Source organism: Denticeps clupeoides, chromosome 14, assembly GCF_900700375.1.
Source record: "Denticeps clupeoides chromosome 14, fDenClu1.1, whole genome shotgun sequence".
NCBI classification, from domain to species: domain Eukaryota; kingdom Metazoa; phylum Chordata; class Actinopteri; order Clupeiformes; family Denticipitidae; genus Denticeps; species Denticeps clupeoides.
The window spans coordinates 13,061,618-13,086,907 of NC_041720.1; the positions used below are offsets into that span (position 1 = coordinate 13,061,618).

The window sequence follows — 25,290 nt, forward strand, 5'->3', positions numbered from 1 at the left end:
TCAACTCTTGCTAAACAAATCACCTTTGCTCAAAAATTGTGTTTCCTCCCTAAGTGCTTCTCTGACCACATTCTCCCCTGTCACCATCACTAGAGCCAATGGAGCTGAGGAGCTGAACATATCCCATCTGCTCCATAATTAGACCCCTTTTACCAAACCCCTCCCTAGAGCCAAAGAGTAGTAATAGCCCGTCTGGATTACAGTCATCAGTATCTGCTAAACCAACATCTCCATTTGGGCTGCTCTGCTGTTGGTAGGCCTCAGTTTGTAAAAGCACCACTAAGGCCTTCTAATGTTGTTTTGCTAAAATGTGCAGCACAGACAATTAAAAAAACATAGTTTTTTAGTTTTTTTTTCAGCAAAATCACTCAAAATTACTAGAGACAGCCACTCCCTGACCTTTGCTTTGGTCGCTGTTTTCATCAACACACCCTTTGTCTGTTCAATCGCTCCCAGCATTGAATAAGACTGTCTGGATCTTGAGAAAATAATACTTCATAATTCATGTGCCTCTTGCCTCATGTCGTCCTAACTGCTGCAGGCGCAATGGTTGTCTCTATTACACACTTCTTGGGTATGATTGAGTCAGAATCATAACGTCATTGTAAGAAACTTTCAATTGTTGCACATATTCCATTTTCATGTGTGATGTTGTACAATTAACGCTATATTGTAAAGAAAATCTTGACACTCCCTCTCTTGTCCGCAGCTCCCCCAACAGTCCGGATTGTGCACTCAGGCCACGCCTGCAACGTAGAGGAGGAACGCTACTCTGAGAGGGTGTACACGATACGCGAGGGTGAAACGCTGGAGCTTACCTGCCTGGTGACTGGCCATCCCCGGCCTCAGGTAAGGCAGTCTGCCTACTTACACCTCAGACTATCAAACATAGTTTAAATCCCACGATTTTGACCCACTAGCATGACATACCTTTAAACAAAAGCAGATGCTGAGGTAGAGGCAAAATCAGTGATCTTGTAGGCCAACCTCTAGACCAGGGTGCTTCATCTCAGCCCTCAGAATCTGGGTAATTCATATAGCTGTGAGTCAAACCTCTGTGAAAATTGTATTTCTTGGAAAGATTTGGATTCGAGGTCCAGGGTTACAGCCGGTCTGTAACCAAGGTAAATATCTGTGCTGGGGAAATTGTTTCATATTGATCACAAAATTTTGACACCAAACGTTGTAAGTTTTAATGTCAGTGGTGAATGAACGTTGAAGTGTAGTTTAAAAAATGGATAGTAATTATAGTCATAGTCATTATTATATTGGAACCTTAAGGGATATCTGGATTTTCATTGTAAAGCCGCAGTTGTACTAAAAGAAACATTTAATTATTATTCATGGTTTTGTAGGCAAAGTCTTGAGTGCATTAGCAGAAATCTAGCATGTTCATCTAGCATGTCCCAGTCAATCATTTATCAGTGAAGCGGTGAAAAGTACTGCAGGCTGTTTCTTTTCAAATGTGAAACAGATAACCAATCCTAAAAGGGGTCATTAGTACACATTAGTTACTCCGGGAAACACAGTACTCAATGCTGCCTTTCATGCCCCCGGTGCACAAAAATGCTGTCACATGGATTAAGACCGTCTGTCTACCATCACAATGTCTTACTCATGGCTGGATTTGAAATAAAGTTAAAAATAAAACCAAAAGTGAGATATTAGATAAAAAAAAAAAAAAAAAAACACTATAAATGTTTTACTGCGGTAAAAAAGCATATATATATATGCATATGCTGCCAACAGCAGTGCATGCCCATCCAATGTTAACAATGTAACACAGTTTTTGTTAAAAATGTAACACAGTATAATAAAATCAAACTGAAAAAAAGATCTTATATTTATTATTAAAAAAAAAAAAATCAGTACTCATTCACAACTGACACCTTTGAACGCATTACTGAATTACTTAAATGATATGTTCCCATCATTAACAGTTTATGTTTGAAATTTATTTGTGTATTTACTAGAATATAAAACAGATTACTTTAATCTAAAATGTATATTACATGTTTATACAGTAAGTGACTCTAACACCCATAATAAGGTTTTGATGTAATTAAAAATGCATGAACTGGAATATTTCTGCTGTGCTGCCGTCATGTACTGTATGCGCACATAGATGTGTAGTTAAATTTTAATATGTTTCTTCAGCAATAATTAAATCATAAATTCCAATTAGGGGATTGGACTGGAATTTGGTTGTCACGGTTGCTGCCTAAAGCAGGAATCCCATGCTATGTGTGCAAATGTGTTCCATTATTACATTAAAGAACATGGAAGCACCAGTCGTCTTACTTAATCTCTTGAATTAACTAATTCTATTCATGGTGTTCACTCATTTCCCCCGAGTGACTGGGACTGATTCTAGTCTAATCTGTTCTGATAGCGCTGCAGCTCCGATATTCCCAAACACAATTTTTCACGCAACATATCCTTAAACTAGAGTAAATTCCCATGCAGAGCGCTTATATGTAATATGTCCATCTGTGAAACATTTGGCAGTTAACAGTAGTTTTCTGAGGCTGCTTCGAATACGCCAAACTGGAAATGACTTAGATTTAGCTAAAACCTGGCGAATCACTGTTAACAACCAATAGTAGATGGAAGAGTTTGGCGGGGTCTGGGTACACCCACAAAAATTGGCACCTGCAGGGTCATGTGGGGGTTGGTGGGGGTAATTCATAATATCACCTGATTGGAGCTGGGGGGTAGTGAGTGGGTGATGAGGGATGAAAATAGAGAAATGTTCAAAAAATAGAGCAGTCGCCTTTTGCAAGTTCAAGTGTAAAATATACCAAACAGCATGTAAAACAGGCCAGATCTTATGCTGATCTTGGGGTCTCAGAAGGGAGCCCTGCTGTTCAAGTGGAATTTGTCTAAGACAAGCATCTGAGTTTACAAATACTTAGTCAAAAGAATTAGTTTTATGATAATGACAGTGCATCTGTGATGGTTTTTAAAAATGTATCCATAAACAGGCAAATTATGATGCCATCTGCTAAAATGAATGAATAATTGCTTTCTGAGAGAAGTGACAGAAGAATTTAAGGGAACTGTACACAGTCGTTCCTAAACGTTGCAACCATTTTATTATAACTGTTGTAACTTAAGTACTAATAAGATTAAGTTACAAAAGTTTCAGTATATACATTGGGAACAGGGAAAATTCCACGCTTTAATAATGTCTTTATGTCCTAAGTGGCGGCCTCTAGTGACAAGGGGCATGGCAGAGGCAACAACATGATGAAGCCTATTTGGTCTGGTATTACTGCGATCTGTTAAACCGCCGGTAATCTAGTGATTTATGGGTGCAAGTGGTGTAGCAAGTTGTCAGTTGTTTTAAGCAAACGAGCCATAATTGGACTATCAATCAACTGACGGTTTTTACATTTTTTTTAAATAGTCAAAAACCTCCGCCAGCCACTTGAGCAGCGCATCTGCAGCAGTCATTTCATAATGAATTGCTCTCATCCCGTGGAATTTGTTGTGCAGGGGACAGACACTTGAGAACGCACCAGCCTGAAGATCAACATGAACCATGTGGTTAAACGCTATAGCATATACAGATCTATTAATTTCCACCTAATTGCACTCTAAATCGTTTAGGACTTTAATGGATTTATTTATTTCGTTATTTACTGCACTCTTGAAGTTTTGAGATTGTTACTGATGATATAAAAAAGCTGTTTGACATTAGTATTTATTAATGCATTGCATTCCTTTGAGAGTTTAATAGTTCTGGCTCTGCCGAGAGATGGTTTGCACAGTGCTCTATTTGCTGCATCAAATAAATTAAATGTGACTTGTGGATATCTTGGGAATTGACTCTGGGCATTTACCTTAATTAATATTTAATTCCCCTTTGATCAATATACAGCCCATTAATTTGTACTCTCCTCCTCTCGACGCCAATGCATTATAGGTATCGATCCTTATATTTCAGTTGAAAAGGTGAAGCCCCCCGAATTAGTGAGACATTCCGACACGCCGTTTACATCTTCCAGCCGACAAGATGGAGTTGCTCCTCTGCTGTCTCCCCTCTTAATTAAATTTTTTAAAAGACCAAAAGGAAAGAGATCAAAGTCCCCACATGGCAGTGGCAAAAGAACATGCATTTCCTTTGAAATCAAATCATTACAGTATTCACTTAGATCCCCTGACATGGAGGGTTTGTGCTTGTCACTTTGGACTACGGATCTGGGTTCAAGAGCATTAAAAAGAGAATGGCAGTGAAGTAATATATGTTCGGTCTCAATTAAAGGTTTTTACAAAGCACAGATTAATTTGGTATGTTCGTATTAGCTCATATCTTCAAAACAAATATTTAAAATCCAAAATATTTAATATGAATAAATCTTCTAAAATCCTGAATGATTTTTATGTACTTGTTTTTTTTTTTTTTTTTTTGGCAAGACGTTTAAACGTTTCGCTGCATGCATTCCAAGACATATTCCCTCAGTGGAAAAACTTGGAAATAATATGACTGTTGAGACATCACTGACAAGGCTTTGGTGACATGGCCTATGTTCCAGTTATTCCCCAGAGGTGCTGTGGTGTCCCACAGGGGACGGTCTAGTTTACAAGGAAAAGCCATTAGTGCAGGCTGTATCGGTGGCCCAAAAAAAAAAAAAAATTAAGTGAACAGACTGTTTGTGACTATTGTGGTTTCAGACGCTGACCAATTTGCTATGTAATTTTTTTCATGGCCAATAGGAAATTGCATCACTTTAATTACCCAGCATGCTGTTAGACCCCTCCCCAGTCCGGCCGGCTGGTGGCCGATCCTACATTAATGCACACACGTGTAAAGCCAAAATTCAAGATCCATTTCGCCGTCAAATGAACACGCTCCCGCTGTCATTTACCACCCGACTGCTGGTAAAGCTGCGTTTTATTATGGGATGCGATAGACCAGGCTCGGTAGGGCAGAACATAGAAGTTTCCCATAGCGATGCAGGGTCAAAGGAAAGACTTGACAGGCTGAGGTCTCGGGGGAGGAGAGAGATGGTTGCACCCGCTGAAGGTGTTGATTAAAAGCTGGAGCTGCTCTGGAATCCAGCAGTTCTCTCCAGAGTCTATTTATTTATTTATCATTATTTTTTACAGTATATAAATGAAATATTATCATGTCTGTTGGAGTTCAGACACCTTAATACTTGCATTCAGAGAAGTGGCAAGAATACATATTTACATGCATTTTAGATGAGTTTGTTTGCTTGACAAGCTCATTGTGCAAAATATGCAAACGTTGCTTATTGGGTAACTAATAATTTAGCTAATTGGCTTACTACCTGCTGTAGTGTTAGTCGGATTTTCACAAGGCCTGTTTGCTTTTAAATGCATTTGAAGTTCAGAATTACCGTAAGCTAAAAAAAACAGAATGAATCAGCACCACATACAGCTCATCTAAAATCATTAATTAACCATTTATCATCATTAACCGGAGCAATAGGCAAGACATCTCAAAAATGCCTAAACACCCCAAATAGAATTGGAACATATGAAAAAAAAAATGTTTACTAGCTTAGTTAAACATAAAGCTGCATAAAGAACTTTCTGGAACATTTATAGTGTTAAAAAATGTTTTACCATTGGTTCTTCAGGATTGGGACATAATTTTTCGTCAATCATTCCATTTAATTCTGTACATTTATTGTACTCTATTTAGTTAAGCAGTGTTGCGATAACATGCAGAGGTAGCATTAAAGCCATGGAAAATTCCACAGTACCACATCCTGCAAACATCTTCTGCATACCGCTAGCATGCAGCATGACCTTATAACATATTGTATGCTAAGCATGTTACTGCCAATACGTTGCTGGGATAGACTCCAGCTCATTCTGACCCTGAACTGGATAAGCGGGCCAAGAAAATGGATGGACAAAAGGTTATATTCCATGCATAATGCATCAATGCACTTCGTAGACAGTTGCAATGAATTGTAAGTGGTTGTAGTTCCTAGAGGGCACTTCTATAAAGTACAATTTAACCCTAAAAACATAAGGGAGCTGTGGCTGATTTCAGGTTGAATTATAAAAACAAATATAAAGTATGCGAAAGCCTTTATGTGTAGCATTTAATGTTGCTTCTGAATCATTTTTTGTCCATTATGTTTTCTGAGCAGTTGCTCTGTATGTTTTCCCTCACCTCAGCATCATAGCATTATATACACACACACACACACACACACACACACACACACACGCACACACACACACACACACACACACACACACACACACATATATATATATAGATATATATATATATATATATATACACACACACACACATACATACACCATTAAATTAACAACATTTTGTATTTACAATCCACCGTATATATATCTGGTGGATTTTAAATGCAAAATTTTGTTAATTTAATGGTGTTCCAATGGGATGCTGAAGTGCCATTATCGGCAAGAGAAGCAAATGTCATAAAGGGACTTTTTTTTTAAGGATTAAAACATGTTTGTCATGTCATTTTCAAATCCTCTTCAACTTCTCAGCGAAGGACTTGAAGAGGTCACTTAAACCATTTGCTTTATGTGGCATTAAATCGGTTGCATTACAGCATCATTGCATCCATTTAGCCAGTGAAAGACTCAGTGAAGTACATGATGTTCATTGCAATTCACACACTCTTTTGGCTATGGCAAGACTGGCTGACCCGACCTTTTGAACACAGACTGCACTTGCAGCCATATAGCACTTGGGAGCACAGGGTAAATAGTTGGCCCCTTTGTTTCAATTATCTTGCCAGGTCGGGTTCAAACTGTTGAGAGCGAGGAGGTCAGTAGATAGAAATTTGTAGACACAGAACAGAAAGCTGACAGTGCCTCCAGACCCTTGGGAGCAAACAGGCAATGATATGGGGCCATTGACTCCATCCACTCATTTGCCCTGGAGTCAAACGGGGCCTTTGCAATGGATTTTTAGCGCTGTAGTTTGGAAACAATTATGGTTTGGTTAATTTACTCCATTCTGCTGGGCCTCTGGGTCCCAGAACGCTGTATTGGTGCAGAATTTTCACATGTGATGCATGAACCACCACTCAGAGCCCCTCAAGCCATTGCATCTGATGGCTTAATTTGTGTGTGTCTATTTTGGTTCAATGCATTTGTTTTCTGTCATCTGAGATATGGGAAATCCATATGTGTGTGTTTAAGCCAACATATGGCACATGCTCTTTTCCAGTCTGTGACTATATATATATATATTCAAACTTGGCAACCTACCTCAACACCTTTGTAAGAAAAAAAAATATTTGATAAGAATGTGATTTATTATATCAAGAAATTCATCAGTAGAAAACATTAAGTGTTGACAAATGGTACAGATCATGCTATATATTGTATTTTTTGCCACCTGCCATTTTTGCATTTTTCTATGTTGACCACAAATATAAGATTACACCAATTTCCCATCAATATTTTGAGAAAAGAAAAAGATCATCTTAAACCCCCCCCCCCAAAAATGTTAAAACACCAAACAGCACAGAACAACACAGTCATTATAAAACAAGAGAATATTGTTCTTTGAAGTATGTAACAGTATTGCTCTGAATAACCAGTGAATATTGGGGCAGTGGTGGCCTAGCAGTTAAGGAAGTGGCCTCGTAATCAGAAGTTTTCCAGTTCGAAATCCCAATCCCGGCCAAGGTGCCACTGAGGTGCCACTGAACAAAGCACCGTCCCCACACACTGCTCCCCGGGCACCTGTCAGGGCTGCCCACTGCTCACCAAGGGTGATGGTTAAAAGCAGAGGACACATTTCTCTGTGTCACCATGTGCTGTGCTGTGTATCACAATCACTTCACTTTCATTTTCAATATTGGGACAACCACACCACAATGGACCTTAGTCAGAAACGTCACATTGATCTAGTTGTTGGTGTTGTTGCTAAGCAACCAGTCAGGCAGATTTCAGACGTTTATCTACATTTACATCATTTATCAGACGCCCTTATCCAGAGTGACTTACAATCAGTAGTTACAGGGACAGTCCCCCCCTGGAGCAACTCAGGGTTAAGTGTCTTGCTCAGAGACACAATGGTAGTAAGTGGGATTTGAACCTGGGTCTTCTGGTTCGTAGGCGAGTGTGTTACCCACTAGGCCACTACCACGCTTATCACCCTTTTCTCTTTGCACTGTGACCAATTTAATGGACTAAGGCTGAAAGATGCGGTCAGAGTGCTGATGCCTCTCAGCCAATCAAAATGCGAGGTTGGTAATAACAAATCCATAGTCAAATTTTCATTTACCCAAGTCAGAACTCAGATTGCTGGCAATCTTCCCTGTTAGCGGTTGGGCCATTGCCCTTCCCCGAAGTAAACAGTTCTTGTGATTTTTTTATTTAATGTGAAACTTAAGCCAATTCATGAGCTGGACCTCTGAGTCCACAAGCACCACGCCCGCCACAGCCAACTGCGCAGCATGTCTACACAGCCTCCTGAATGAAACGACGACTGAGCAATTGGCGGAGTTTGGAGAGGACTCGTCTCAGCGGGAAGCGGCAGAGATTTACTCGCTGTTCGTGCCCCGGCATACGCTGCCAGAATCACAGCAGCCGCATGCCGCATGTCAATTAGTTCCCCACTCCGACATGACTGCAGTCGCGTGTGTTTTGGGGCCGCAGCGATTTTCTTTTGGGGAACACAGCGAAACTCTGGAGTGGCTTGCCCGTATGGCCAAAAGCGGGTATTTATTTCATCCGGAAAGGAAGTTGTAGATGCATCGGCTGTGATTGTATAGAGACCCCCCCCCCCCCCCCCCCCCCCACCAGCAAAGACAGATGTAGAAGAACTTGAGCAATATGTTTTCACACAGGACCAAAAAAAAAAACGGATCTTGCAACATCTTGTCAAAGTGGTTCTCAAACCTTTCACCCTCTCTGAAAGACATTTTCTAGTTCTTACCATTATGTCTGTCATTAAAATCAATTAGCGTAGGCCTATTTACCTTGTTTACATTGGAAGTAATTTTATTCCCTACATGAATATAACAAAATTGGGTTCACAAGTACGAGATGAGACAAAATCTTTAACACATTTTTTAGTGACAGCTGACTTGTGAGAGTCCCCCGTGTGAGACTTAGTGGGTGAGTTCTAGCTCACCTCCAGACATACTTCATGGTGAAGCTCTCTGCCTCTTCAAGCCTTTGCCTTGGTCTCTTTGTTAAGGTTGAGGGCCACCGTATGAGACAAAAGTGTACGCAACATAGGGCTGAGCGATTATACAATTGCAATCAGTAGCCATGATTGAGTTTTATTGTGATGAATAACTTTGGTGATATTTACTCGATCATACGTGGAAGAATACGTGTCCCTGAGCAAGACACTTAACCCTAAGTGTCTCCAGGGGGGGGACTGTCCCTGTAACTACTGATTGTAAGTTGCTCTGGATAAGGGCTCTGGTAAATGCTGTAAATGTAAATGCTTCACATCAATTCTGAACAGTCACCCTCTCAGTCATCGTGGGGAAACCAATCCTTGTCTCCGCGCTTGCAATAACACAGTTGTAAAGCGATGTGGACACCTTGTGGGCTTTTTTTCAGTTGCCCCTGTCAATACTGCAGACAAACACACAGCAAGTGAGGATTCTAACTGAGAACATTTGGAATAATAAATGCGTTTGAAACATCAGCTGAATATAACCAGCCAGCATGTCGACTAGTACCACAGTTTGAGAACCGTGGCAATCGTTACCTCATGACTTACTCTACCTAATAAGCCGCAGGCGTAATACTGCACTTAGTGCCAGGTTTGAAACTAGTTCCCCTGAAGTGCTGCTGTATGTAATGTAACCAGGTTTCTGGGGCTTATTTACATATCTTCATGCCCTTTTGACCTGAGAATCCGTTCTAGTCCTTCTAAAAGAACTAAACCATGCGCTCGCTTCTCTGCGGGAACTTATTCCCATGTATTCTCTGCGATTCTGCGCAGCCGAGTGTGAAGATCCAAAAGAAGAAAGAAAGTAGGGGAAGCAGCTGTAGGATTTGAAAGTTTAAATCCGCATGATAATGTGGTCGGCTGCCACGTGAAACAAAACCGCTTCCCTCTGAAAGGCCGAGAGGGTGTTTGAGAGCCCCGCCGCTTAATGTCAGGCCGACAATATACTTTATTGATGTTGTGCTCCTCGCAGACGTTCAAAGCTCTTTATGCAAAGAAAAGGGTGGGATGTGAATGGAAGCGTAAGCCGTGAGAATATTGAAATTTTTGCTGAGGTCGCCGTAAGGTGCCCCCACCCTCTCTCTCTCTCTCTCTCTCTCTCTCTCTCTGTGTTTCTGCATTTGCACGGGGATCGGGTGCACTTCGGGCAAGCGGTGCAGGACTCCGGAACTCTCTCCCTGTTCTGTCGGACGCACTCTCATGAGTTATTTAAGGTTCCGCCGCTCGCCTCGCGCAGTCGGGCCGTCCTCTGTGGCTCTAAGACTCGGCCTGTTTCCGAATCGATTTGCTTGACGCGTCTACGCGCCACGCGGGGCATCTGACGTTCCGAGCGCGTTTACTTACCTGTCGTTTAACTGCACTACATTGGAAGGTTGTAACGGAAGACATGAAATCACTTGAACAGAAGTGATGCCGATAAGCAAAGAGAAGGAAACCCCGGCCGCGGCCGGGTCAGGATCTTTCAGATTACAAGCCAGATAAAAACGGCCCTCGCCGCTCCCCCCGTATCTGTGGTTTTATCGCTGTTCTCTTCCCCCGGCGCTTCGGTGAAGGCCACGGTTCATGCCGGAGCCAGTGTCTGCTCATTTTACAGGGTCTCGAATGACCCCGGCTGCACAGGCGTGCCGCGCGCTTGAGGTTTATTTGCGCAAGCAAGGAAATCATCAGCCAAATAAAAAAAAATCAGAAACGAAGTTGGACGATGACGCCCGCGATGCAAGGTGAATGGTGTGATGGAACGAGCTGCGGAATGCCCGAGGACACGCCCGCGCCGCAGATGCTTTCTGGAACGGACAGGTGCTGTACGGGCTGAGCAAATAAACCGCGCGTCACAGGCCAAGCGATAGCTCGCCGGAAGACGAGGTATTGATGAATGGGGTGAGTTGTGCTGTCACCGCAAGCTGTTGCATTTTTTCAGAGGCGGTGCAGCTCCGCTGCAAGTCGAACTGCTACTTTATTTATTTAGTGTGTGTGTGTGTGTATGTGTGTGTGCTCTCTCTCCCTCAAGAAAAAAAAAAAAAATCACAACTTGCAATGAAAACAGCCTCCCACATGCCACAACTTCACTGAACAAAGACGGATTGCGGAGGTCAGCCGCGAGAACATCAAGGTCACCACATGAATAACCAGCATAATAAAGATGAATCTATGCTTTTTGTCAGTAATTTAATTGTGTGGCAGGAAGGTTTGTAGCTAAACATGACCGTGAACAGTGTATCTCAATATCAGGATCCTAAACACAATCTGACGCAGTGTGATACATTTATGTTCACATCTATCTATCTATCTATCTATCTATCTATCTATCTATCTATCTATCTATCTATCTATCTATCTACATTTTGTTGCAATTATTAACCATAATCAGTCAAAGAAGATAAAGAAAATCTACAGTAAAAATATAAAAACAAAATTACATGCTTGGCAATGGAAGGGGCTATTCTGAAGAAACATATTTAGTTTTCTTCTGTTATAAATTAATAAATGTATGTTTTGGAAAACCACCCCGTCATGTAACTTAAAATGGCTGAAAGCCGCTTTATTACATAACTTCACACGTGTTATTTCTTAGTTTTGAGCTTCCAGAAATATAAGGCACGTGAAGAGAAATGAGTATATGTATACCCACCACAGCTTTTAAGATGTGGCAACATCTCAACAAGCAGTCTGTTAACATTGAGACATCAACAAATGGTTACCTACGGCACCCTGGTAGCAGCGGTAGAGATTTATTCATTTATGTTCAAGTGAAATGTGTGTTTGGCAAAAACCGCAGGCAACATCGCTGGACACGTTACTCGTCTCTGTTACTTTAAGGCGCATCTCAGGGCCTGGCCAAGACGACCGGAGGAGCTCGGTGCAACACGGGCCTGGTTCCGCCCGCGGTGGGACGGCAGTGGGAAGTGTGGCAGCTTCACTGCCAAAATGCAGTCAGTCACACCGCGCTGCACGGCAGCGGAAACAGCGAATGGGCATGCGGAAGAAAGCACGTCTTAGCCAGAGCAGAAGCGCTTCATGGTTTCTTTTTTTTTCCATCCCACCAGAAAAAGAAAGAAGCTGTTGGTTTATTTAGCTTCTGCTCAAGTGATTTTATTTATCCCCACTCGGAAAAAACTGGAAAGGAGACTTTAAATGATTCCGTTTGATGACAGGAACATCATATTTGCAGATATTCTGTGACGAGATGGAAGCATGAAAAGTGTATTTTCGAGTTGGCCTCCAGTAATGGGTTTTTATCCCGTAGCATTTTATAAAGCGTCCGTCCAGCCTCATAGCAGGAGTGCTGTGCTCGGAAAACATTGTAAATTGTCATTTGATGGTCAATCTAGTGTTTGTGTTCCGTATGATTTTGTCTGAAAACGTATAACTTGTATGGGAAGTAATTTGATTTGGTCAGTCGCAACGTGAAGAGCACGAACAGATGAAATACAGGGGCTGTAGTGCTCAAGTCGTGGTGCTCGGGGCATGTTCATGAAATGAACTGATTTTTGTCCTGATTTTATATATATATATATATATATATATATATATATATATATGTGTGTGTGTGTGCATGTATGTATGTATGTATGTATAAAATCAGGAATTACTGAAACGAGCAGAAAGAAACAGTTGATAGAAGAAGTTGATAGAAGATACTGGTTGATAGAAGAAGATTGCTGGTTATCTGTGTCTTGGAGAGGAGGATTACCTGCCCAACCTCATTTTAATGATGTTTATATATTGTGAATTTGTAAAAGAAAAAAAATGTTTACTCTTATTAAACAATTGATATTTGCAGATCTAGTGAAACAAATGAGGGATTTTTAATGTCTTGGATTTTTAACAAGAATGTCTTGTCTGCCAAATGCTGTAAATGTAAATCTTAGCAACTGTTGGTGACAAAATGGTAAAGCTAAAAGACAGCATCTCCCAAACAACACGTCTGCCAGAAATAGTCCAAGAAAACACAACCAGTGAACAGGATCAGCGTCCAAGACTCCTGGATGCATGCATGGAGTGGAGGCAATCTGTCCACTCTGATCCCACTGAAGAGCTACCGTAGTACAAACTGCCGAAAGCCTTAATGCAGGTTGCGGTAGAAAGGTGCATCACTGCGTATCAGGCTGCACCAGTTACCACCAGATACCGCAGGCCTCGTGGAGTCCACGCCTCGTTGTAGTTAGGGCCGTTTTGGGGGACATGGACAAAATTTTGCTTCTGAAGATTAAAGCTTGTTTCAGAGTTTGAACGTTTCCAGACCAGTTCAGGAGTCTGCTGTTGATCACCATACTTTCTGTTCTTCAACAGAATCATTGGGGGTGGGTGAATGGGGGTGGGTATCTAATCACCCAATAATCATCCAAACAATGCCCTGGTGAATAGGGTGGTAGTAACCTAGTGGGCAACACCTTTAAACCAGGAGGCTCAGGTTCAAACCCCACTTACTACCGTTGTGTCCCTGAGCAAGACACTTAACCCTGTGTCTCCAGGGGGGACTGTCCCTGTAACTACTGATTGTAAGTCGCTGTGGATAAGGACGTCTGATAAATGCTCTAAATGTAAATGTAAATGATTGATTTACAGTGAAAAGTTAGACTTCTGATGAAGCTTTTCAAGTTACTTGTCAGGCGCAGGTGCTTTAACCGCAAGTCTGTATTTTACACTGGGGCTCCGTTTGGGAAAAAGGTGTGAGGAAACTGGGAAAGGAAAGGCTCACTCACACGGCAGACACTGCTGAAAAACGCAACACATCATCACCATAATCTGCACACACACACACACACACACACACACACAAAGACCCCCTGAGTCACACAGGGACGCCCGCGGCCGCACCAGCTCTCCGACACCCCACCAGCCCACCAAACACACACACACCATACGCTCAGACCCGGATACGGACCCGGAACACCGGTGCAGGTACTCCTTTAAAAAAAGGCAAACCAGGAAGGGGCGGGGCCTGCACTCACTGCTAATGCTAGACGTCGGGCAGGGTCATTACATTATTTGATTCAGTAAGAATTTGTAAACCATCGTTTTTGAACTTTTCTCATTTGTTAGATTTTTTTATGGTTAAAGTTTTATGGTCAAACTGTAGTCGGGCAGCCCAGACAAAAAGATCTGGTTGCAAATATATGCCTTAACTCTAAAATCTGTGATTATTTAAATGATTTTTTTTTTTTTTTTTTGACACCCTGTTAGCCTCCACGGCAACATTTACATGCCGGATGTGTCGAATTCTTTCCGACCTCTGCGTGCTCTGCTCTTCAGCTCTTCAGCTAAGCCCTTGTTAAGAGCCCTTGTTTGTCTCCCGCTTCCTGCAGATCCGATGGACCAAGACAGCGGGCAGCGTGTCGGACCGCTTCCAGGACTCCAGCGTGTTTAACGAGACCCTGCACATCGCCAAGATCCAGAGGCACCAGGGGGGCCGCTATTACTGCAAGGCAGAGAACGGCCTGGGCTCGCCTGCCATCAAGTCCATCCGGGTCGATGTCTACTGTGAGTGCCCCGTCCTTCAGCCAAATTGCAGCCGCGTAATGGATCTGTTTACTGTGCAGTAAGAACGCAATTTGGAGATATGCTCTCAGTAAAGGACCGGTGCTGGGTCGAGTCTGACGTCGCACGCTGTACGTGTTTTGATGAGAAGTCTGGAAACTTGCGTCGGTGTGTGTGTGTCTTGGGATCCAGATGTCCACACAAATGTAGGAAAAGACTTTGTTAGAATAATGATTAAATACTAATTCTATTACTTTTTATTTACTCAAGTTAAGATTACACATTTTCCTAGACAAAATGTAAAAGTGCGTGTGAAAAGCGATTTTTGTCATTGTGATACCTCAGTGGCACCTTGGCGGACCTACAACCCTTCAAGTCTGCTTTGGCTACCACAGAGTGTGTGGCTATCAGTGTGTGGCTATCACATAGATTTTTGAGGTTGTGCCGTGTAAAAAAGCGCCAACATCCATGGACTTGAATATCGACATTTCATGTAACATTAAAACAAATCAGTCAATGATGTGGTCAATATCGGCCACGAAGGCTGTAATTTTCCTTTACCAGTGAGTTCTGCTGGAGGTGAAGAGTGGATTTGGTGGGCTGGAAGACAGATGGATGAGGTGCGGTCTGTGCGTGGGCTGCATCTTCATTTCCACAGTGCAACTTCTGCTCTTCTCCTTGCTACATTTACGCTGTAGGATGCTGTATTACTCACAGCCTAGTGCAAACTCAAAAGGGGAAAAAAGAAGCAGTAAAATTACATATTGTTGTCATAATACACCTTTAAAAGGTACAGAGGTGGCCAAAAATGCACTTGTCTAAAAGTAAAAATAATCTTCCAAACAATGCCCTGATTAAAGAATAGCCTTTCAAGTTAGCCATTTCACAGACAATTTGCTCTCTAGCTGAATGTTCAGAACTGGTGTACGATATAATTTTTCATAGATGATTAAACGAACACTAAAAATGCACTCGACTGCACCTAGACAAATGTGACATTAAGATTCCGTCAAAACTGCTTTGCATTGGCAAACTTCACGTTTTTTTTTACAAGTTCAAGTGTCACATAGTCTGACCAAACATTACCTGTGACTTTATGAACCTCTTAAATCTACAGTTGGATATGAGACCGAGCTGGATCATGTGTGCAGAGGCATTATGATGTCTGATAGGCAATCATCATCACTGAAAAATGTTCTGGAGGGCACCAGCTGTGCTTTGACTTTTCCATGTTCCCACACCCCTCATTGAACTCAAGAACTGGTTAAAAAGGAGTAGAGAGTTTCAATTGTGTGTTAATTAAGGGTTAACCCCAATTATGCAGGACACGTGCCCTCCAGGCCCAGGGGTGGTGACCCCCTGTCCTAAAAAATGACGTTGGCCTAAAAGAATTCCCATCACGGATCCAATTTCTGTGTCACTAATTCATTTCGTGCGTGGACAACACACCTGACAAAAAGTAGCTGAAAACCCTCTGATTCCTGCTCCCTTTTGTAGTTTTTCCCTTATCCCTTATCGCATCCGCAGGAGAAATGCGGCCTAACCGTGTGACTGGGGCCTTTCATCTGCCACCCAAAGCCCCCTGCGTCTGCCAGTCAGTCTCTTATTTCAAGCTTCTGGGGGTTACAAGTCAAGTGTGGTCACTTAATGTACATAATATCCATTGGCTAATGCCAGACAAAAATGTGTTTTACTCAGAGTTTAATAATTTACCACATTGGCTTTAATAAATAAATATCCGAGCGTGTCATATTGATGCACTTTTCTCATATGTTTTAAAATCTGTTATTTTATCTGCTCCCTTGAACTGTGATGCAGACTGGAGCACAGTTAAACAGTAATGAGGAAAATATCTATATAAATGAGAGCGATAGACAGACATATTTCCTCATTAGTGAACAGACATTAAAGGACACCTCTTGGACAGAAAAAAAATAGCTCAAAGTGCAAATTCTTTATTAGTACACCAGTGAAACACTACTGGAGCAGGAGAAAGAAAAGAAAATAAAGCATAGAAGAAAAAAAAATATCATATTTTATATTGTGATTATCATTTTGGATTATTGGTATTATTATCGCCCCAATCAGCACTTGGAGCTATAGATGTGGTGAATGTAGGACCCACAATAGCTGATGAGCAAGAAAGCACGATAGATAGATAGATAGATAGATAGATAGATAGATAGATAGATAGATAGATAGATAGATAGATAGATAGATAGATAGATAGATAGATAGATAGATAGATAGATAGATAGATAGATAGATAGATAGATTTCATTGCAGAATTCATTGTTACAAATATAGAAGCATGTCAGGCACTTTTATCACACACATTTGTCCTGGGCCACATCTTCGTCCATCCTCCTGCCTGCTTCTGCAGTGTCATCTGGCCAGGCCCTGGTCCAATGAGATCCCTCCTCCTCCGGCAGGAAACGATGATTCACCGGGGCGGCCTGGCAGTCGTCCCTTTGACAAATGTAATTATCACAACACATGGCAGGGGCAGCGTTCCAGTAAAAGACTTGTCCCCACGTTGGGCAGCAGTGATGTCCCAGATGTTGATGTTAATTTTTTTATTCCCTCGGTGACAGATGAGACAACATTTTCACAGATTTCACCCACCTCGTCACCTCATATAACTAGCACTGGTCTCATTGAGCTTAGCGTTAATGCCAGTTAGTCATTTTTTTCTATATTTACATCTAGCATGAAGATTTTAAGAAAACTAAGAAATGATGAGAACCTGGTCAGATCTGGCATGATAAACACACATGGAGACAGATAAAGAACAGATTGGAAAGAACAGTATGAAAGTTGGAACAGAAAATAGGCCAGAATGGAAAAGGCCGGCATTGTCAGGAAATACATGAAACATGACTGATTATATTGAATATATATAACATCTGTAAAATAAAGGGATTCATAACCAGCTAATTGTTATCTCTGATAAATTGTCTGTCCTTATGTCTATTTGTTGGTCGCCTGTAACCTTTTGTCTAGACATGGTTCTGTATCGATGCATCTTCATGCCCTGAAGGTGCTCTCTCTTCCTCTCTTTCTCTCACCGACCATTTAATCCACATTTGGTCACAGCACCAGCCCGCTGCAGGGTGCACACACTCACAGACTCACTCACACACCCATACCTGTGGCAAATTTGGAGTTGCCAGTCCACCTAGTGGGCATGCTTTTGGATGGTGAGAGGAACCCTGGGAGCTTGGCGGAGGCTCATGCCAGCACGGGGAGAGCAAGCAAACTCCGAACTCCTTAACCTTGGAGGCTTGAGCCTGCACTGCTACCCACTGCGCCACTCGGCCACCTTCGGCAAAGAGGCTACATATGATAAATGTGAATCGAAAATAAGAACTGGCACCCATTCAGGATGAATAGTGAAACTGTTATGAATCAAGGCGCAGGTGAAAGGAATTCATTTGACATCAAGGAGACGAGACAAACTGGGCAAGGAATAAGGCTTGGCAATGAGTAACAGTGTGAGTTGGTCAACATATTGGGAATAAAACCCAAAGTAATGCTCAAAAACACCAGGACACGGTGAACAGAAGACTAAAAGAATCACTAGAACAACTATGTCCAGAACATTCAGTCTTTCAACACATAATCTCCACTAGAAAATAAACAAGGGATGGTAGGAGCCTAGTGGGTAACAAACTCGGCTATGAACCAGAAGACTTGAGTCCCTGAGCAAGACCCTTATCCCTGAGTGTCTCCAGGGGGACTGTCCCTGTATCTACTGACATGTAGCACTGTACACACATGTAACGCAATAAACGTAAACCACCATTTGGGGGGTTTCATGCTGATGATTGAACCACCACTCCAGAATCTACACTTTCTGGTGAGCAGTAGTAGCCTTCCTGCTAATGATTTAAGATTCAAAATTCTCGAGTGTTTTATTATCAGCCAAGCCATAAACATGCAGGCAGATGGTTGAAAGCCTATTGTGTGACAATTTACAACACTAGACAAGAGTGTTGTGCTGATAAGACATGACTGTGCAAAACTAGAACAAAACAGAGAGACAAGGCAGTGCAAGGAGTACAGCAACATATATCAACACAAGTAAACAGTCCAAAAATAATAGTTATAATATTTAATAATGAAAAAATCTAAATACCAGTGAGTGGGTATTTAAAAACCGAAATGACAAATCATAAAAATCTGTAAAAATAAATCATTTTTGTAGACAAGTGGACTCTATAATTGTAGATCTACACAAGTCACCTTATACAATAAAACATATTTCATTAGCAATACCATACATAGTATTATGCATACAGTCCTTCCAGTCTTTCTTTGAATTATTAATGATTCATTCTGTTAATTGTAAAAATGTTGACCTTGAATCCTCAGCACACATAATTAAGCAACAATATTACTTTTCAGACAATAAACACTTAAAAGAAAAGGAAAAAAATATATATACTGTTGGGGTTGTTGCTAAGCAACACCGTTTAGCCGGCAGTGGGGCAGGCGGCAGATGCTTATCGCTTTTTGCCGTGACCAGCAAATAAGGTGGAACGATGTTTAAAGGGGATGTAGCCTGCGCGAGATGTCGCGAGACACCGGCACACTTGAGACCGCCGCGCGACCTCGGCCAATCACAGCGTGAGGCCGTGAGCGAGCTTTGGCAGCCTTCTGCGGCGCACTCCGGCCTTTTGTTATTTAGGTCTCTGTATTAGCATTGTCAGTTGACAGGCTGTGTTTAAGCGTGAGTAGTAGCTGTGGCCTTCATCTGCAAGCCCCCCCCCCTCCTTACACAGCCTCCGCTGTATATATTTGCATTAGTTCCAAGTTGTGCTGAACACATAGTTTCTGTTCTGAAATGTCCCGCTGTCCCCCCAGGGTGAGTTTAATTGATGGGCCTGTGCTAGCGCTTGCTATTTTGAGAGCTTTTGATTGTTAATTAGCATTGGAAGCGTCTGCCTTGTGCGCTGCCGCTGGAAACACACCTTCGGCGCCGAGCGGCACCTGACCGCGCCTGTTTGCCTGGGTAAATTTGCCTTTAGCACGATAGGCACGCTGTGGGTGAGAATTGATGGTCCCATCAGGTGGCCGGACAAGACGGGCGGGATTTATATGACAGGAGTTGTGGGACACGTCTTCTTCAAGTTCTCCTAAGTAATCATAGTTGTTCATTTTCACATCCCATCACACTTTTTTTTATTGTTATTTATCGACTCAGTTTGATTCATTGACCCATGAGGGTTCAGAGGTTTGTCTTGAAACACCGACCTTACGAAGTGAATACATATAACGACACAAAAAAGGATATGTGTGTATTTGAACAGCACATCCTTCTATCAGCTGAATCTGTGTGTGTGTGCGTGTAAGAGAGAGAGAGAGAGAGGGAAAGTGAATATAAGACCCAGTAAAGAGTTATGATTCATGCAACCAAAAAAAAAAAGAAAAGAAAAAGAGCAAATGCGTGGCCCAGGTGGCCTCCCAACCTTTAAAAGAAGTGGGGAAAAAATTAGATACAGTCAAAGGCGGTCGGCCATAATAAATGATAACAATGTGACGGCGGGACCCAGAGGAAAGGATCCTGCCCGCAGGTTCGCCCAGTGCAAACTCATTTAATGGAAATCTAGTAAGATTCCCCTGAGTGCTTTACCCCTCCCCTCTGCTTTTTCACCTCCTGCACTTCGGCTGTGTTTCCCAGGACCCGTGCAAATCTGCAGGGCTGTGCTGCGCTAAAGCCCGGCTGATCAATATTCTCCGACGGCTACGAAGTTTACTTTTACCGCGTCGCGGTATTTGACAGGGCACTTTTGTGAACAGAACACAGGTGAATAGAATACACGAATGCCTGCAAGAGTTGAATAAAAAAAAAAAAAAAACATATCTGTCCGAGGTGCAGAGAAAGCAAATTGAATTGCAGGACCACGGACAGCGACTCTTTTTTTTTTTCTCTTTCCAGCGCTGATCTGGTTACATAACCAATGTAATTAGTCATGCAAATTCATTTAAAACCTTGCCCACAAACTCTTCTTCGCCTCAAATGCTCATTGCTTATTCTTAAATTTAGGATTATCATCCCAATCAGCCATTTGCTCACAAGCCTTTCCAGGGCATCACTAATTGAGCCGTCTGTGCTAGTAATGTAAGAGATATGCTTTAAACTTTATTATAAGTGGAACCAATAAATCATCATAATCGTCCCTTGTAGCTCTTATTGGGGTGAAGGCCACTAATGAGATCTCTCCAGGCATCTCTGTCTTGGTCTACCAGACATTGGTACGTGTCAGATGTTAGGACAGAGGTGGGTTGGAAATAAGTCGAGTACTCACTTTCCCACAATCCACATCATGGGTGCCAAAATCCCGGAACTCTGAAGTGAGGGCAGGAACTCAGCTCACCAGAGGGCACACACACCATTCACACACACTCTCAGGGTCAATTAAATCCACCTATCCACTTAGTGGGTGTGTCTTTGGGCAGTGAGAACATTCAAACAAAGCCAGGACCCGGAGTCGAACCCACAATCTTAGAGGTGTGGCTCACGACTAGTATCTATTTACTTGAAAACTAATGCCAAGAGCAGCTTTTTCATCTTCTTCAAGTTTCACATTGTAGGTCTCAGATGCTTTAATAAATTTGCTCTTTTTATATATATATATATATTTGCTATTGAAAGCATGTTACTGCTTCTTTGCATCTTTGACTGAAGAAAATTCTCTGATTCCATCTGCCTCATCCTCATCATCCTTGTGAATTTTTCGCTAGTTGTGCTTGTTCGTCAGCATGTGCACGCGTTGCGGTAACTGTTGCTGTTGTACTGTATGCAGAAGCCTTTGTACATGCTTTAATATCGCACCCAGAATCCCAAAGTTGGTGGCTGTGAGTCAGTCATCACCTGGTTATGCTGGCGTGTTCTCTGCTTTTGGCAGTGTCATGGCTCACAGACTCGTGTGAAAAACGTACTGACACTTTCTGCAGTATGCAGTTGGGTGTTTATAATGCAAGGCCCCGTTTTCTCAGCTCCCCCTGTTTAGCTGTGAGGTGGGAGTGTTGTCTTCTCCGCACACACTGAGCCTGCCCGTGAAAGCCTGTTCAGATCCATCTGCTTGTTGACACAGCATGATTTTATTTTCTGTTCTCCTGGCCACAGGGCAGCTGGGCTGGTGTGTTGAGCTAGGCTGCATCAGACGACTGCCTAGTAGATATTACAGCATTGACCAGGTTCGTGAACAGCCCAGGAGCTATTTAGCACCATAACATATGACGTCTGAGGTTGTTATTATTTTTAACGTTTATCCAGCCAGCTGCCATGCTGGTTTCCCTGAAACCTTGTCAGTCTAATACAACACAACTTTAAATTAGGGCTGTCAATCACAAAAGAAAGAGAGAATGAATTGCATTTTATTGTTATACTAAAGCCTTGCTATAATGCAAATTTTATAAGCATGACAGAGACCAGGGTGGGAACAAGGCTCAGATCGGGACTTACAGGGAGATGATCTGGTATTTTATTATTATTATTAGTATTATTATATTAAATATAACACCCAGACTCTGACAGCAAATACATTGGAAATAAGGGCATTTGAGTGCATCTGAAGCTGTGTGTGTTTATTTGAAGATAAATTCAAATGTATATGCAAATAAGGCCCTAAAACTAATTTAAAAAACTCGTTCCATCTCTTTCTATATGTAGGGATTGCATGTGGCTAGAATGCAATTTAACATATATGTCATAGGTCAGACCCACAATTAACCGAATTCTGTTAATTGAGTTCATTTATTTGAACGCATTACACATTTAGAAATGAATCGCACTGTTTAACGCCTTAATTTCATACAAACCTACTGTAAATGGAATGCCATTTATGCTATGGGGATGTTGGGAATGCATATTGTCTGGTTGAAGGAATGTCTACTTTGGCTCTTGCACGACAACACAGTCAGTGTTTTGTTCCTCTCATGTATTATGTGAAGAACTTCTTTCTCTCTGTAACCAACCAGTCTTGACTTTGACTTCATTCTGCAAGAAGTAGTCAGAATAGTCCTTAAGGCAGCCAAACAAGTAATGAAATAAAATGGGTTTCTACACAAAGCACCAGTGCAGGCTATAGTGCGAATCGGCTGAGGGTGAAGTACATGATGTTCACGGTCACCCACAAACACAACATGATGTCACAACACAAAGACCAGGCTAAAGGAAACCAAGGGAACAAGAATTAATGCAGTGGAACCACAACTGACAAAAAGGACAGTAGACAGACCTGGAAGCTGCTAAAATGGTGTGGGAGGGGATGGTGTAAACACCAACACTAGTTTTCACCTCTACACACATTTGAAAACAGTGCATATGTTATATTTGTATTCAATCACAACCCTGGCAGTTTCCGGTACTTCAGACTTCGGTCTTGTCTATGACTGTTTTTGTGATAAATGTATCCCGGTTGTGTCGTGTCCTCATGCAGTCATTGTCTGTCATGCTTTGTTTTCATGTGTCATGTATTTTTGGAATGTTACTTAAACCCCATTTATGTTTGATTCGTGTGTCTTTCCTTGCACTGCCACAGACCTGACATAATCAAACAAATGTCAATACGTGTAAAAATAAATATATAAATGTTGGCATGTCTAAGGATTAAGTCATGTCCGCGAGATGATTTTATTAATAATGACACAATCACAAATAAACTGGCACGAGGGCCAATAACAGGGGAAATACGGGAGAACAAAAACAAACTCGCCGGCGTGTGGCGATTGTTCGAACTGAAAACAACACTACTCATACGTTGCACGGTCCCCGACCGGCTGCTCCAAAGTTACTTAGAACCAGCCTCTGCTGTCATGCAGATTGGTGCCAGGTGCTTTCCCAGGTGCAACCAACCGTGACAGAGCCCCCCCTCTACGGGCTACGTCCTCGGGGCCCCAGCAGAAACATCAGCGGAGGAGGCGGGGTGGACGGTGGTAACCACACGGCTCCTGCCCTGCTGTGTCCTCTCCCAGTCAGACCCGGACCCTCTGGCTGGCACCCTGACATCGTCCCCACTTACTACACCCCGGTTTTGTGCCTTCTGGGCACATGCAGCCCCTCTCCCTGCACGTCCCTGCTGTCAGTGTGACCAGCTCCCTTCCCTGCACCGCGCAGGGAGGCAATTCCGGACCCTCCGGTGACCGTTTGCTGCACCCCTGGGAGGTGCCTTCTGGGCACATGCAGCCCCTTCCGCTGCACGTCCCTGGTGTCAGTGTGGGGGCTTCGCCGGACCATCCGGCTAGCCCCTTCTGCATCCCTTGGGACCAGCAGGCCCTCTTCCTGCCTGTCCCAGCTGGATCCTCATGCCATGCAGGGGGCTCTGTGGCACTCCAGGCCCATGCCTGGCCCGCCCTCCGCACCGTCTACCGAAGGACCCAGCTCAGTCGCTATTCATCTCAGACATTTTAGAGGTGTTGTGGCCGAGTAGGAAGCTGGCAGCTGATGTTGAATTAGATGGTTAGAAAATGAACCGTGGCCTACTGAACGAAAGAGAAACTGAACCAATTGAAATTTGTTGCCTGTTCATTGGCGATCTGAAGACTACATTTAATTTAGTAACATGTACTCCTCCTTAATGATGCCGTTTTGGTTGGCCGAAGCTTGAATATTTAATGAAGAGTTAGGTAAAGTAAGGTTGTGCCAGTGGTCCTGCTCACATTGTTGAGACCATAGTTCCAGAAAGGATTTTTCTGCCTTGAAGTAAAATTGTAGGGGCGTCTGGAAAAAACTGCACATAATGGTCTGATTCGGCGGGGCAGTGTAGGTGTGGAGTTGGGTTTGTTTAGTGTCGTGGTGTGGGCCTGTGGCTTGTTTTCCTCTGAGATAAATTGAAGAGGAGATGGGCTCAGGCAGATGCCACTGTCTCCGGGAGACGTTGAAGAAGAGATTCATTACCCCCCTGACTCGGCTATTGGGCCTCATTATTTCCTCATCTCCATCACCAAGAGGAAGACCGGGTGCCGGCGGCGTCAGCTCCGCGATCCATCACCGCCACCTCACCCACCCGGTCGACCCACCTCGCGCGTCCCTCCAGAAAACGCAATTGAAAAAGAGCAACACCTGTCACTGATGAAGATAGAGGCGCCGGAGACAATTTGGGGCCCGGACTCCTCAGCCACCGGGTCCCCAGCGAGCCGTTTTAAAGAACGAGGTGCTGTGACATTTACACCGTCGAGCGGCAGGCTTCTCCGACAGAAGCCACAGCGGTTTTCCGAACTCGACCCTAATCCCACCTCCTTTCCTCTTCCTATTGCTTTCCGAGTGACATGGATCTCATACATTTGGGTACGTCAGACTGTACAGTGACGTTCATGAGTGTGAAACGTCATCAACCAGCAAAATGAACAAGACAAATTGAATATTGTGCATTTCCATGTTTTGCTCTATTGCATCCCACGTACCAGTATTCCCTTCATATCCATGTTTAATTGGTTTTTATGCATGTTGATTCTCGTCATTTCATGAATTTTTATTGGCCAGCCTGCAGAAGTACGTCGTAGCAGCTCACCCACTGTGAGATGTTGATCACAGGTTAACAACTCAACTGGCAGCTTTGAGCCTCTTCCTGAGTACGGTGTTGGACCTATGATGACTTCTGTATTTTGCCGCTATTGTCATTTTTCAATTG

The 25,290-nt window shown here is 42.8% G+C and overlaps 1 protein-coding gene across 5 annotated transcripts in view; it reads left to right on the forward strand.

The window, feature by feature from the left end:
- The window catches only part of LOC114803110 (MAM domain-containing glycosylphosphatidylinositol anchor protein 2), a 151,550-nt gene that overhangs the window by 48,463 nt on the left and 77,797 nt on the right, over positions 1 to 25,290 (forward strand). For all 5 annotated transcript variants that reach the window (XM_029002426.1, XM_029002425.1, XM_029002427.1 and 2 more), the window contains 2 exons: positions 710 to 849; positions 14,482 to 14,656. In XM_029002426.1, coding sequence (XP_028858259.1) covers positions 710 to 849; positions 14,482 to 14,656 — 315 coding nt within the window. The remainder of the gene's footprint in view (positions 1 to 709; positions 850 to 14,481; positions 14,657 to 25,290) is intronic.